The sequence below is a fragment of the Pan paniscus genome, chromosome 21 (genome assembly GCF_029289425.2).
Source record: "Pan paniscus chromosome 21, NHGRI_mPanPan1-v2.0_pri, whole genome shotgun sequence".
NCBI lineage: Eukaryota > Metazoa > Chordata > Mammalia > Primates > Hominidae > Pan > Pan paniscus.
Genome location: NC_073270.2, coordinates 62,152,962 through 62,166,320, shown reverse-complemented (window position 1 = coordinate 62,166,320; position 13,359 = coordinate 62,152,962). Strand labels below are relative to the sequence as shown.

Below are 13,359 nucleotides of genomic sequence, written 5' to 3'. Positions count from 1 at the left end.
CCAGCCTCCCACCTTCCTCCTTTTAAGCTATTTCCCCTTCAGGCCCCTGTCATTTCCTCCCTTAGTCATCGCAATTCCAAAACGGCCCTGTTTTGATTCTACAGTTGCTTCCCCATTCCATTATCGTTTTGGCCAAGTGCCTGTCTATTCTCAGACCTTTTAAGTTTTGGGGTGATGGTGGCATTCTCCTTAGCTTTTTTCCCCCCCAAGTGTGCTCTATAGGAAATAAAATGTTCAAAGACTACAGGTGATTAAACAGGGGAACCAATAATGAGTATGTGATGGATTTTTTGTTAGTCATAATAATTATTTACTACATATGGAGAAAGGGGACCAGGCACTTGGACTTGGAAGCATTTAGAACAGTGCCTGGCGTGCAGCAGGCATTCAATATTTGTTGATGGAATGAAAGGTACATTGTGTTCCTGAATCAAACGTAACACACATAAATAGAAGCTATCTACTCCTTGATTTACTATTTTTTTCTGCTCACAACCACTCCCCACCCCACACGGCGACCAGCAGTCTCAAACATCAAAAGTTCTACTTTTTTAAAGACAGAGTACACAATTCTCCTTCGTGTCCATGGAGAAGAGCAGGGTACCACCCCAGTGGAAAATGAAGCCACCTACACTGAAGTCTCCACGTTTACCAGCTTTTGCTCTTTCCTACTTACAGCCCATCTGTTGCACAGCAGCCTGAGTGATCTAGAAAACATAAATTAGATCATGTCATCTCCTGCTTTAAGTGGGCTGGTGGTTTCCTTTGCAATTAGAATGGCTTCAAAGCTCTTACACGGCCGACCAGGCCCTATGTTATCCTGCTTACACCTCAGATCTCACTTCTGACCCCTCTCTCTCTTGGTTTACTCTTCTTTGACCCCACGGGTCTTTATAGGGGCCCTGTACTATGCTGAATACCTTCCCACTGCAGGCCCTTGGCATCTGCTGTTCCCTCTTCCTGGAAAGCTTTTCCCATCTCTTGGGTGTTCAGAGTGGCCTTTTCCATCCATCGCCTCCATCAGATCCCCCTGTTTTCTCCTCTTTCTGGCAGTTCTCACCACCTGAAACCATGGGTCTATTTACTCACTGTCATGCTCACTCCATTGGAATGTCAGCTCTGTCTTGATCACCCTGAACCCCCAGAGCCCAATAACTATGCATTGGGTGAATGGCTGAGCCATGGATAGTGAGCTGTGTTTTCGAGTTGGGTGTTGTGTCCGGGCTGTTTTGCCTCGTGGAGTAGATGAAGGGAGGAAGTTGCTGGGAAATGCTGGAGGGAGGCTACCGGTCTTTGTGACCTTGATTTCATTAGCAACAGCTTGCATCTAAGGCAACATCTGACCACAGACAAGGAGGGAGACAATTGTCAAGAGAACAGGCTGAGTGGCAGCTTAGGCTGACGCCAGGTAGGGGTTAGAGAGCTGAGAGTCAGGAATGACCTCCGTTGCCAAACACCTGCTGACTAGAAAGTAGTGCTGTTCCTATCCTCACAGCGGGGCTGCAGCCAGGGCTCCACCTGCACTCCCTGTAAGCTCCCATTCGTTCACACACTACCACAAAGCATGTATTGAGCACCTACTTTGTGCAGGCACTGCTGTAGGCACCGGAGATGCAGCACTGAGTAAGAAAGCCCAGGTCTGTCCCTCATGGAGTTTCGTTCCCAGAGAGGAAGACAGAGGAACAAACAAAGTGAGATAATTTCAGATCTTAATAAGTGAAGGTAAGCTAGATGAGAGTGTTGGCGGTGGGCCTGTGTAGGGGGGAAGTGATTTGCACAGCGTGGTCCAGAGAGGCCTCTGGGTGAGGCGATGCTTGCTAGAGAGAGGAGAATCCAAGGCGGGGAACAGCAGAGGAGAAGGGGAAGGAACTGAGGCAGGAGAGCTGCTCGGAGTGGGATCTAATGGGCCCTGAAGGGCCAGGTCAGCTTTCTGCACACAATCCCATTTGCCCTTCAACAAAGACTGAGTTTGAAATGTCTTGCTCACCACCTCAGAACTGCTAAAGGTACAAAGAGAACCTAAAACTGCTCTCCACTCACAAATGAAGCCTCACCAGGCTTTCTTGCCCAGAAGCACTGAAGCAAGCCAAGTCCCAGCAAGTGGCACACACTTCCAAGCCAACACATTTTGTCGTGTTTAAACCAACCTTGAGAATGTGGAAGATTTTTAAAAAAATTCTGCGTCTTTACCTTGATCCTTCTTGAGTGGGTCCAAAACCATGCCACTCAGAGTTGAGATGGGAGCGAGACAAAAAAGATTTGCTCTTTAGTTGAGGCTGAATTTAAAATGTGAAAGATAATCACATTTAAATGTTCTTACAGTATAAATATTGGACCATCCACTCTTCAGTAACATAGTAAAGATGCTTGCTTGAAAAATGCCTTCAGAAAACTGAATGAGCACATAGCTGTCTTCATAAAAGAAAGTACAGATTGTAGAGAAAATACTGGGGAAAGTAGGTTTAAAATAGAATCAAATATCAGAAATTCTCAGAAAATGATGGAAAATAAGTGCCAAAGCTTATTTCATTCAGTAAAATCCTCTTTCAATTCCTGGACATTTACTCCAGTGAGAAAATCATGTTATTGGGGAAAAAAGGGCTGTGTATGAAGATGCTAATTTCAATATTACCTGTAATGGCATGTGTGCATACACACACACACACACACACACACACGGAAGTAAACAGAATTTATAGCAAACAGGACTGAATCACTAAAGTACATTGCAGACTCTATTTTCATAACTAAGGCATCTTGAAACTACCAAAAATCCAAAATAAGAACTTACGTATAATAAGCCCACTTATCCTCCTCGTCTTTTAGACAATTTTAGTTCTTTTAGAACTAAATTTCTGTCTGGGCGCAGTGGCTCACGCCTGTAATCCCAGCACTTTGGGAGGCTGAGATAGGCAGATAACTTGAGGTCGGGAGTTCGAGACCAGTCTGGCCAATATGGTGAAACCCCGTCTCTACTAAAAATACAGAAATTAGCTGAGCATGGTGGCACATGCCTGTAATCCCAGCTACTTGGGAGGCTGAGGCAGGAGAATTGCTTGAACCTGGGAGGTGGAGGTTGCAGTGAGCCAAGATCATGCCACTGCACTCCAGCCTGGACGACAGAGTGAAACTCCACCTCAGAAAAACCCACGAAAACTAAATTTCTAGTATTTCTTGAATGGAGTTGACTAGCTGGCTAGAGTTCAACAAACCAATGAATGAGGTGTTAAATTTACCACCTTTGAGGCCAGTGTTTCCTATCACTAATATCACGTGTTTTAAAAAAAATTCGCCTTGTTCTATAAAACAATTTTTAAAAAATAGAATAAATCAGTCTGGATATTACACAAAATCTGCCATGCACAAAGGTGAAAGCAGCTCTACTGGCAACGGAGCTACTGGCCAGCAGGTAGAATTAGGAACAGCTTGCGAGAACAGTCCCTGTTTACCACACGATGTACAAAGGCGAACTTCAGGGTCTGAAAGGCTATCTGCGGTGGCCCTGAATGAAAGGCAGGGTTGTTTTAAAGGTGAATGCCCCAAAGCTAAGGACCACTGACATGACATGACCCCTTGAAGCATTGTGCTACCATTTATAAAGCAATTGAGCAACAATGTAGGCATTAAGATTAATGAAATGGATCAACTGCACTAATATGAACTGAACACCAGTACGTATTGGTAGTTGCTAAAGGCAAGAAGCTCAACAGCTCTTTACTTACAGCTCCTATTTGTGTAAAACCTTAAAACATGTATCTTATAGATGCATTGATAGTTTCTGTAGGGACACCCAAGAAACAGTTAACTGAGGATGCCTCTGAACTAGGTGTCGACAACTTGGGTGTTTCCTGGTACTGCGTGGGTGGGTGGGGGTGGCCTACGTAAACTGAGATGACATAGGCTGCTACACAAGGGCCTGTGGACCAAATCTAGATGGATGACCCATAAGTGAAGAATGACTGTACATATCTTAAGGACTGCATAAACAAACAACCATATGCAACAGAGATTGTATTTGGCCTGCAAAGCATAAAATACTATCTGACTCTTTATGAAGAGTTTGCCAACCCCTGGTACAAGGGAGAGAATATAATGAGCTAAGAATGGAGCTCTGAGCTTAGTCTGCCTGGGGTTGATTCCTGGCATTGCCACCTACTAGCTGTATGGCCTTGGGCAAGTCAGCGAGGCCTCGTTTCCTTGTCTGTGACAGGGGAATAATACCTCTGCTTCATGAGGATGTTGTGAGGATGTAATAGTGAGAAAATGCAAGTAGAGCACTCAGCACAGGGCCTCACATGTAGACAATCGGTAAGGGTTGGCTACTATTTATATATATATATAAAGCAATTCTCCTGCCTCAGCCTCCCGAGTAGCTGGGAATACAGACGTGCACCACTATGCCCAGCTAATTTTTTTGTATTTTTACTAGAGATGGGGTTTCACCATTTTGGCCAGGCTAATCCCCTGACCTCAGGTGATCCACATGTTTCAGCCTCTGAAAGTGGTGGGATTACAGGCATGAGCCACCGCTCCCGGCCTATCTGTATAATATTAATAGCAGAGTTTCATGGGGATGCTGGGAATATAAATTATATGTTCTATGCAAACATGCATGTTATTTACAAATTGCAGTGGGGCTCGGTGGTGTGCACCTGTAATCCTGTACTTGGGAGGCTGAGGCAGAAGAATCACCTGTGTTCAGGAATATGAGTCCAGCTTGGACAACAGAGTGATACCCCCATTGCTAAAAATATTTTTTTTAAATAACAAAACCCCACCCAATTGTAAAGCGCTACATAAATTATTTAGGCAGAATAAGCAGTACATAAAAAGAAGTCTAAATCATAAAAAATCTAGGCTGTTTAGAAAAAAGGTCAATGTTATGAAAGAGAAAAAGGTAGTAGATTGTTCTAGATTAAGAACTGAGAATTGACAAACACCACCTGGATCAGAAAGACAAACACACACACAAACAACAACAGCCAGAAAAGCTAAAAAGGATAATTTTGGAAAATGTGAATGTGGACTGAATAGTAGAATGGCATTATTAAATCAACGTGAATTAGACTGAATAGTAGAAAGGCATTATTAAATAAATGTGAAATGTTCTTGGGTATGATGATATGTAGATATTCCTCTACGTTCTGTAGATGAATGTCCTTGTTCTTAGGAGACACATAATGAAGTTTAGGGGTGGAGCGTCATTGTATTGGCCATTTATTTTCAAAGAGTTTAACAACAACAATAAAAATGAAGTGTGTTCCAGTGTCTAAATATACACAAATAAATGCACACAAATATGACAAAGTACCAGAAACCAATGATCTAGGTGAAGGATATGCAGGGATTTACTGAATAACCCCCAGGCCCCCCATATTTTTCCAATGGTTTGAAATTTTTCAAAGTAAGTAGTTGGGGACAAAATTCTAGGGTAGCTAAGATATTTACATATAATCTATACAAGAGAGACTGTCATGGGTTACTCAGTCACAAATTCCACTAGTGACTTTTAAAATTTTTTTCTTTTTTCTTTTTTCTTTTTTTGAGACAGAGTCTTGCTCTGTCACCCAGGCCGGAATGCAGTGGTATAATCTCAGCTCACTGCAACCTCTGCCTCCCAGGCTCAAGCGATTCTTGTGCCTCAGCCTCCCGAGTAGCTGGGATCACGGGCATGCGCCACCACGCTCAGCTAATTGTTGTATTTTTGGTAGATATGGGGTTTTTTCATGTTGATCAGGCTGGTCTCAAACTCCTGGCCTCAAGTGATCCATCTGCCTTGGCCTCCCAAAGTGCTGGGATTACAGGTGTGAGCCACCGCAGACAGCCACACTAGTCACTTTTATTATAATGAAAAATAAGCATTGATTTTTATAAGCAAGCTCCCCATTTACTGCTTGTTTCATTTCTTTTTTCCTGTTCTCCTTAAAATTTAAAAAGGGCATAACAAGATGAAAACACAACCTTGAGCTTCACTTTCTTTATGTCTGGGTAAATTTTTTTTAATATGGTAGCCATTTTAACTTTTCTTTTCTTTTTTTTTTTTTTAAGATGGGGTCTCGCTATGTTGCCCAGGCTGGACTCAAACTTCTGGGCTGAATTAATCTTCTCACCTCAGCCTCTCCGGTAGCTGGAGTACAGGTATGTACCACCGTGCCTGGCTTCTTTCACCTTTCTAAATAGTGAATCTTTTTTGATTCATGACAGGCATGAAGTCTGTCTGAAAGCTCCAGCTTTGCTCACATAATGCACAAGTTAACATGAAAATAACATGTAAGTGCCCACTGTGGGCTCAGCACGGGAGGCTGCAGGCAAGGGTCTGGGCTCTGCTGTTGGGAGGTGAGCACAGAAACCAAATAGGACAGTTAGAGTGGCACTGAGTGTCTTTGGGGTCCAGAGAAAGAAGGAATTAGCGGGGGCTGAGGCAGACTCGCATCTTGCTTCAGGAGTTTGCTGGACGCAAAATGATGGACGGCGCTGTCAACCAAGTAAGCTGATTTCTACTACAAAGTCATTTTCACCCATCTTGGATGCAAACTGGTAAGGAGCCTTACAACACATCTATTTCCCACACTTAAACTTCTGTTAAACTTTCCCATCTCCAACTCACACGTCACTGGTATTCAACCTTTGCCGTTATTAGAAAGTCACAACTAAAGCTGGTCAACACCCTTAATCATCACAGCTTGCTCCCTGCCAGAGCCCATTCAAACAGCCCCACATCACTCACCTTGGGCGCACAGTCCATGATGCCTGTTCCCTTCATGTCGGTGATGTGGAGCAGCTCCCCTGAGCTCTGCAGCTAGTATCTCCAGCTTCAGAGGCAGATTGTGCAACGTCACTGCATGCTTCTGGCTGGTTCTCAGAAACTGAATTCTATGGAGCTATCTGACAACACATGGGAAACGATCAAAAAGACTCTCCCAGCAGGCAAACTTTCTGGAAAGCACGATAAGAGTAAAATGAAAGCAGTGAAGGAGGGGAGGACCAGAAATACAAGCCACACTCACGCCTCAATGCCTGACGTCTCACTTTGTCTGTAAGTAGAGACTGTCACTCATTTGCTTTGTGAAACCACAAAAGAAGAAGAAAAAAAACACCACTCTTCTGCTTTATAGGGCGAAGTTCCTACTTCAAAGAGCTCAGTGTATGAACACACAGCATTCTTGTCCTTTGAACTCTGTGGAACAACTCCCACCGAACAGACCAAGCTCATTTCCCTGATGAGAGGCCACTAGGCCAAATTTCTGATAGCGGTCAGCATTTCTTCCTTCCTGCTCCCTAAAACTTGCCTTATGACAGCCAGGATAAAAGCAGTCAAGCAGGCTGCCTTAAAGGACACAGTCTCCACTCTACCCACCCTGTCAGTTGTGCATTCTCCCTGCTCGGAACCCCATGCTCACCTCCTGGTCTTTGCTCACCTCCTGGTCTTTGCTCACGGTACCTAATGAATAACATCTTCTGGGTACTGGCTCTGCACTGAGGGCTATGCTGAGCCCCACACCTGTATTCTCTCTCTTAAATCAAATAAACTTATCGTGTGTGCTGTACTTGAAACCCCTGCTAGCTCATGCAGTTTATCATCACTTGCCAACTCTTTTTACTTTTCCTAAATTCAGATCCAATCTCTAGAGAGGACCTACAGCATAGCAGACACTGAGCAAAATAAGTCTGCATTTTTTTTTTTTTGAGATGGAGTCTTTCTCTGTCACTCAGGCGGGAGCGCAGTGGCGCAATCTCGGCTCACTGCAACCTCCACCTCCCGGGTTCAAGTGATTCTCCTGCCTCAGCCTCCAGAGCAGCTGGGATTACAGGCACCCGCCACCACGCCTGGCTAATTTTTGTATTTTCAGTAGAGACAGGACTTCACCATGTTGGCCAGGCTGGTCTCAAACTCCTGACCTCAAGTGATCCACCCACCTCAGCCTCTCAAAATGCTGGGATTACAGGCGTGAGCCACAACGCCTGGCCCCGGCCTGCATTTTTATTTAGACAAAATGGTGCCCATTCTTCCAAGCCAGGCTCAAGTTCTATCCCCAACCAGCTGTGTCTCCGCTCACCGCTATCTTCTTGTCAGACAGCATTTTTTTATTTTTTATTTTTAAATTTTCTTTTCTTTTACCACACCTCTGAGGCAAGTTCAACAGATAGCACTTAGCGTCTTGTCCTCTGGTTGTCCCATGTGTCATCCCCACAAGTCTGGGCACCAGGATGTATTTACCCATTGAAGTAGCTGACCGATTTCTGGCCGAGACAGTCCACATTTTTAAATGTTATCATTATTAGAAATTAACTTCCAGGGCCAAGTAATTGGCATGCTGCAGGCGATACCAGATAACAGGGAGGGAACAATGACCCCACAGAATGAACAGTTTGGTTCAAGGAGGAGATCCATAGAGATATTAAGATATAAATTATATTAATAATAATTAAGATATTAATATTATATTAAGATATAATTCAGGTAACATAAAATTCACCTTTATTTATTTATTTTTTATGAGACGGAGTCTTGCTCTGTCACCAGGCTGGAGTGCAGTGGTGTAATCTCGGCTCACTGCAACCTCCGCCTCCAGGTTTCAAGAGATTCTCCTGCCTCAGCCTCCCAAGTAGCTGGGATTATAGGTGTGTGCCACCATGCCCAGCTAATTTTTTTGTATTTTAGTAGAGACAGGGTTTCACCATGTTGGCCAGGATGGTCTTGATCTCCTGACCTCGTCATTCACCTGCCTTAGCCTCCCAAAGTGCTGGGATTATAGGTGTGAGCCACCGCACCTGGCCAATGCACCTTTTTGAAGTATACAATTCAGTGGTTTTTAGTACATTCAGAGTTGTGCAACCACCATTTCAAAAAGTAATCCTCTTTCAATTCCTGGACATTTACCCCATTAGCAGTTACTTATTCTTCCCCCAGCCCCTGGAAACCACTGTTTCTGCTGTATTGTTGACTTTTATGTCTGAAATTCTCTGTAATAAAAAGGAAGGATGGATAAACTTGCCCAAGGTCACATAGTAAAGTAACAGACCCAGAATCTGAATTCAAGTCTCTTAGAAAAGACTCCACAGTAACTCAAGTTCAGATGGTTTCCATCAACTTGGCAAACTCCCGGCAGTGATTCTTCCCTATACTGAAGAGCCTGCCCTTAAGCTCATAATACAGATCAGAATGCTATAATTTGCATGTTGTTTTTTCTAGGGAAAACAACATCAACTAGAAAATAAAAGTAAGACACAAAAGTAATAGGCTTTGGCCCTGAAATTATATCAACTAGCTCCTACATAGATACCTAGTTTGATATTTTGTGAATAAGGAACTTGACCTCTCGGTCTGTTATTTGAGCCCTCTACGGTTTTTCTGAATGAAAAGTGTGAGAAACCGCCTTAGACATTTTGCTGCAATCCATTAGTATTTTAAGGCAAATGAGCCTTTAATGTGGACAAACATTGCAAGAACTATTATTCTAGGAAACTGGGTGCTTGCATAATATCCGGTTGTCTGAAGGCTGAAACAGCTGGAGTTCAAGGGAACTACGTCAGAAGGACTCTAGTGAGGTAATCTTAATGCTCTTGGCAAATGTGCTATCAAGAACAGTAGTTTGGACTAAGTTTTATTTTCTGAGACAAGTGAGTCCGACCAATTCACTTCCATAGTGCCTTATACATGCGTAGGGAGGAAAATTGCTTTTGCATGTTTTTCTGTATGCTTTTATGTTGTTTTCATGTGAATATCAAGCTCCCTGACTGGTAGTAGTGAAACACTGGGCACTCAACATTTGAATTATAAAGGACAGCTGAACACCAGACTTACAATGTTCAAAACATTAAAGGCTTGGCGGGAAGTTTCAGGCTGTAATCTCATGAAGATTACTCATAAAAATAGCTCTTTTGATCAAAGCAGAATTTCGTGAATTGGCTGGGCAAGATGGCTCAGGTCTGTAATCCCAGAACTTTGGGAGGCTGAGGCAGGCAGATCACTTGAGGCCAGGCCTGGCTAACATGGCGAAGCCCCGTCTCTACAAAAAATACAAAAATTAGCCGAGCGTGGTGGTGCATGCCTATAATCCCAGCTACTTGGGAAGCTGAGGCACAAGAATCATTTGAACCCGGGAGGTGGAGGCTGCAGTGAGTGGAGATCGCACCACTGCACTCCAGCCTGGGCGACAGAGTGAGACTGTCTTAAAGAAAAAAAGAATTTCATGATTTGCCCACAAATTCACCAAATATTCTGGTGCAGGGATAATACTGGGAGGGCTGGGGAATCTGCAGCCACTCTAGTTATTAGTGATTAGTTTTATCACCCAAGTTTTGACCCCCAGGTTGGGAGGGAAAAGGAATTAGGGCAAGAATTGAAAACAAGGATGCAAAGGAAATGCTCTGGGGACAGAGTGGGGACAGGAAGCTGGAGGGAAAGGCTGAACGCCGGCAGGAGAGCAAGAAAAAGCCAGAGAGAAAATGATGCCCCAGGCAAGCGGTCGTTACTGGGGAGCAGACAGAGTGGCGAGGAGTCGCTTGGCCAAAAGACGCCTGTGAAAGAGGCTTCATAGAGTCAAATATCCAGTTAGGGAGCAGGAAGGCCAACAGTTAAGAGCTCCAGGGAAAGGCCAAAGCAATTCACGATGAAAGCTAGAGAAACATTTCAATAGGATGGTTTTCCACAAGTTTTATTCTTTAATTCAAACCTGCCCAGTCCCTTGTGCAAGTTTTTTTTTTTTTTTTTTTAGATGGAGTCTCGCTCTTGTTGCCCAAGCTGAAGTGCAATGGTGCGATCTTGGCTCACTGCAACCTCTGCCTCCCGGGTTCAAGCGATGCTCCTGCCTCAGCCTCCTGAGTAGCTGGGATTACAGGCATGTGCCACCACACCTGGCTAATGTTTTTGTATTTTTAGTAGAGATGGGGTTTCTCCATGTTGGTCAGGCTGGTCTTGAACTCCTGGCCTCAGGTGATCCGCTGGTCTCAGCCTCCCAAAGTGCTGAGATTACAGGTGTGAGCCACGGCGCCTGGCCTTGTGCAAGTTTTTTAATCCTTGGTCCCATTTTATTTTGATACAGAGGCTCGCTCTGTTGCCCAAGCTGCAGTGCAGTGGCTTGATCCTGGCTCACTGCAACCTCCGTCTCCCTGGCTCAAGCGATTCTCATGCCTCAGCTTCCTGAGTAGCTGGGACTACAGGTGTGTGCCACTACACCCGGCTAATATTTTTGTATTTTTGGTAGAGATGAGGTTTTGCCCTATTGCCCAGGCTGGTCTCGAACTCCTGACCTCAAGCCATCTCACAGCCTCAGCCTTCCAAAGTGTGGAATTCCAGGCATGAGCCACCACGCCCGGCCCCTTGGTCCCATTTTAGTTACTGTTTTAGTTCTCTGAATTTAATCTGTGTCTGGTAATTCCACTAGGTCCTTGTAAGTCTGATTCTGTTATTTTTGCTGATTCTTATCAGGGTGGCTTGTTTCCTCACGTACCTGACTGTGAGTTCATGATCCTCAGAGGTTTATCCGGGATAGAGGGAGGACTGGGGTTAAGACGTGTTCTTGCACAGAAAACTCGTGCTGGCCTCTGCCAGGTACTTGTGGCCACCATCAGTTGGAGACTGCTTTAAGATCCCCATTTGATTTTCTCTGAGCAGTACAGGTAGCGTAAATTGTTCCAAACCTGCATGAGGAACAGTGCGTGGACCGAATTCTCAGGAGACCCTCCCTTGTGCCAACACCAGACACCCTCTCTCCGAAAACCCCTGAGCCAGCACCAAGCAGGCAGATTTCTCGTCTTTCTCTGAGGCAGGTTTTTGTCAAGTTCATCCTTTTACTGAAGGGGGCACCTTTGGGGTTCCAGGCTTTCTGGGTCTTGACCAAAGTTCCTCCTCCATGAAGACTCAGCGCTTTGACTTCTGCTCAGAGATGAGTAGGTTACAGGAACTGACCTACTCAGTGCTCCAGCACTGCGAATCCTCTGGATTTGTGCTTTGTTCTGCCCCTCAGGAATTCCTTCTTTCTTGCTGTCTCAGCTAACTATTAGAGATTAAAAAAAAGTTCTACCCAGGTTTGAATTGAAAGGGCTCTGGAAATATCTGGTTTGTTACCTTTTTAGAAACATGTCTCCCGCTTAGGAACAATGGCTTCCTCCCTCCCTGAAGTCTGTTTGTATCATCAGGCATGAAAACAAAGAGCTTTACAGGTTGAAGTGCAGGCTGGAGATTTTTTTCATTAAGCCCTTTAATCACAGAAAAGGAAACTGTATCCCAGAAAAATGACTTGCCCTATTACTTACCAAGTCAGTAACAGAGCTGAGACTGGACTCTCTCACATGGCTCTTCCTAAGGAAAACCAAAGTGTAAGCAAAGATAGCGTTCTCTGAATAAGCCAAAAAACTGAATTATACTCAAGTTCTTTAACTTCACAGAGAGCGGCCGGGCACGGTGGCTCACGTCTGTAATCCCAGCACTTTGGGAGGCCAAGGCGGGCAGATCAGAAGGTCAGGAGTTCAAGACCAGCCTGGCCAACATGGTGAAACCCTGTCTCTCCTAAAGATAGAAAAAATTAGCCAGGCATGGTGGCACGCGCCTGTAATCCCAGCTACTCAGGGGGCTAAGGCAGGAGAATCGCTTGAACCTGGGAGGCGGAGGTTGCAGTGAACTGAGATCGCGCCATTGCACTCCAGCCTGGGCGGCAGGGTGAGAATTCGTTTCAAAAAAAGAAAAATTCATAGAGAGCAGAGGAGCAAAGATAAAGAGCTAAAGTGATCCAGCTATAAAAACCTGACTTCTAGAACAAAGCACTAAAGAAAGTGTGAACAGTACCAAAGTCATAACTGCTGTTTGAGAATAGATGTTCAAATGTGGGAAATGTTCAAAGTAAGTTCCAAAAAAAATAAACTAGCTTATCATTGTATACAAAGTTTATTTCAGAAATCACGTATCTTAAAAACAAAACAAAACACAGAGGGTATAAGTTCGTATCCTGACCAGATATTATTCATTATTTGAATGGCAGAGTGTTGTGTGGTAAAATTAATGAGATGCAGATACTAAGTCCATATAATATTCCTGGCATTTACACCAGGCTCACAATATTGTGACCTTTAAAAAGCAAAAAAAACCAAAAACCAACCAACCAAACAAAACAAACCCACAAAAAATGAAAAAACAGCTACTTCTGAAACACATAAAAGTATCTTATCTTTTAAATACAGGTCCTGAAACTACAGATCCATTGCTGGGACTACTCGAAAAACTGTAAAACATGGGCACTATTTTAATTCGTGAACAACTGAAAAGATTCAATGGAGTGCCATGTGGTCATTTTAGTATGTGAGTCAAAGCAGAATAATAGGGAAACATTAAATCTCTCCTTTACAGTTTAAGAGGTTGAA

General features: G+C 44.0%; 1 protein-coding gene across 3 annotated transcripts in view; it reads right to left on the bottom strand.

Moving 5' to 3' along the window:
- The window catches only part of CASS4 (Cas scaffold protein family member 4), a 50,744-nt gene extending 41,643 nt beyond the window's left edge, over nucleotides 1–9,101 (bottom strand). For all 3 annotated transcript variants that reach the window (XM_034947162.2, XM_008950641.3, XM_003806151.3), the window contains exon 1: nucleotides 6,728–9,101. In XM_034947162.2, the coding sequence (XP_034803053.1) occupies nucleotides 6,728–6,763 (36 nt within the window). In that variant the 5' untranslated portion in view covers nucleotides 6,764–9,101. The remainder of the gene's footprint in view (nucleotides 1–6,727) is intronic.
- Nucleotides 9,102–13,359: the final 4,258 nt, after the last annotated feature.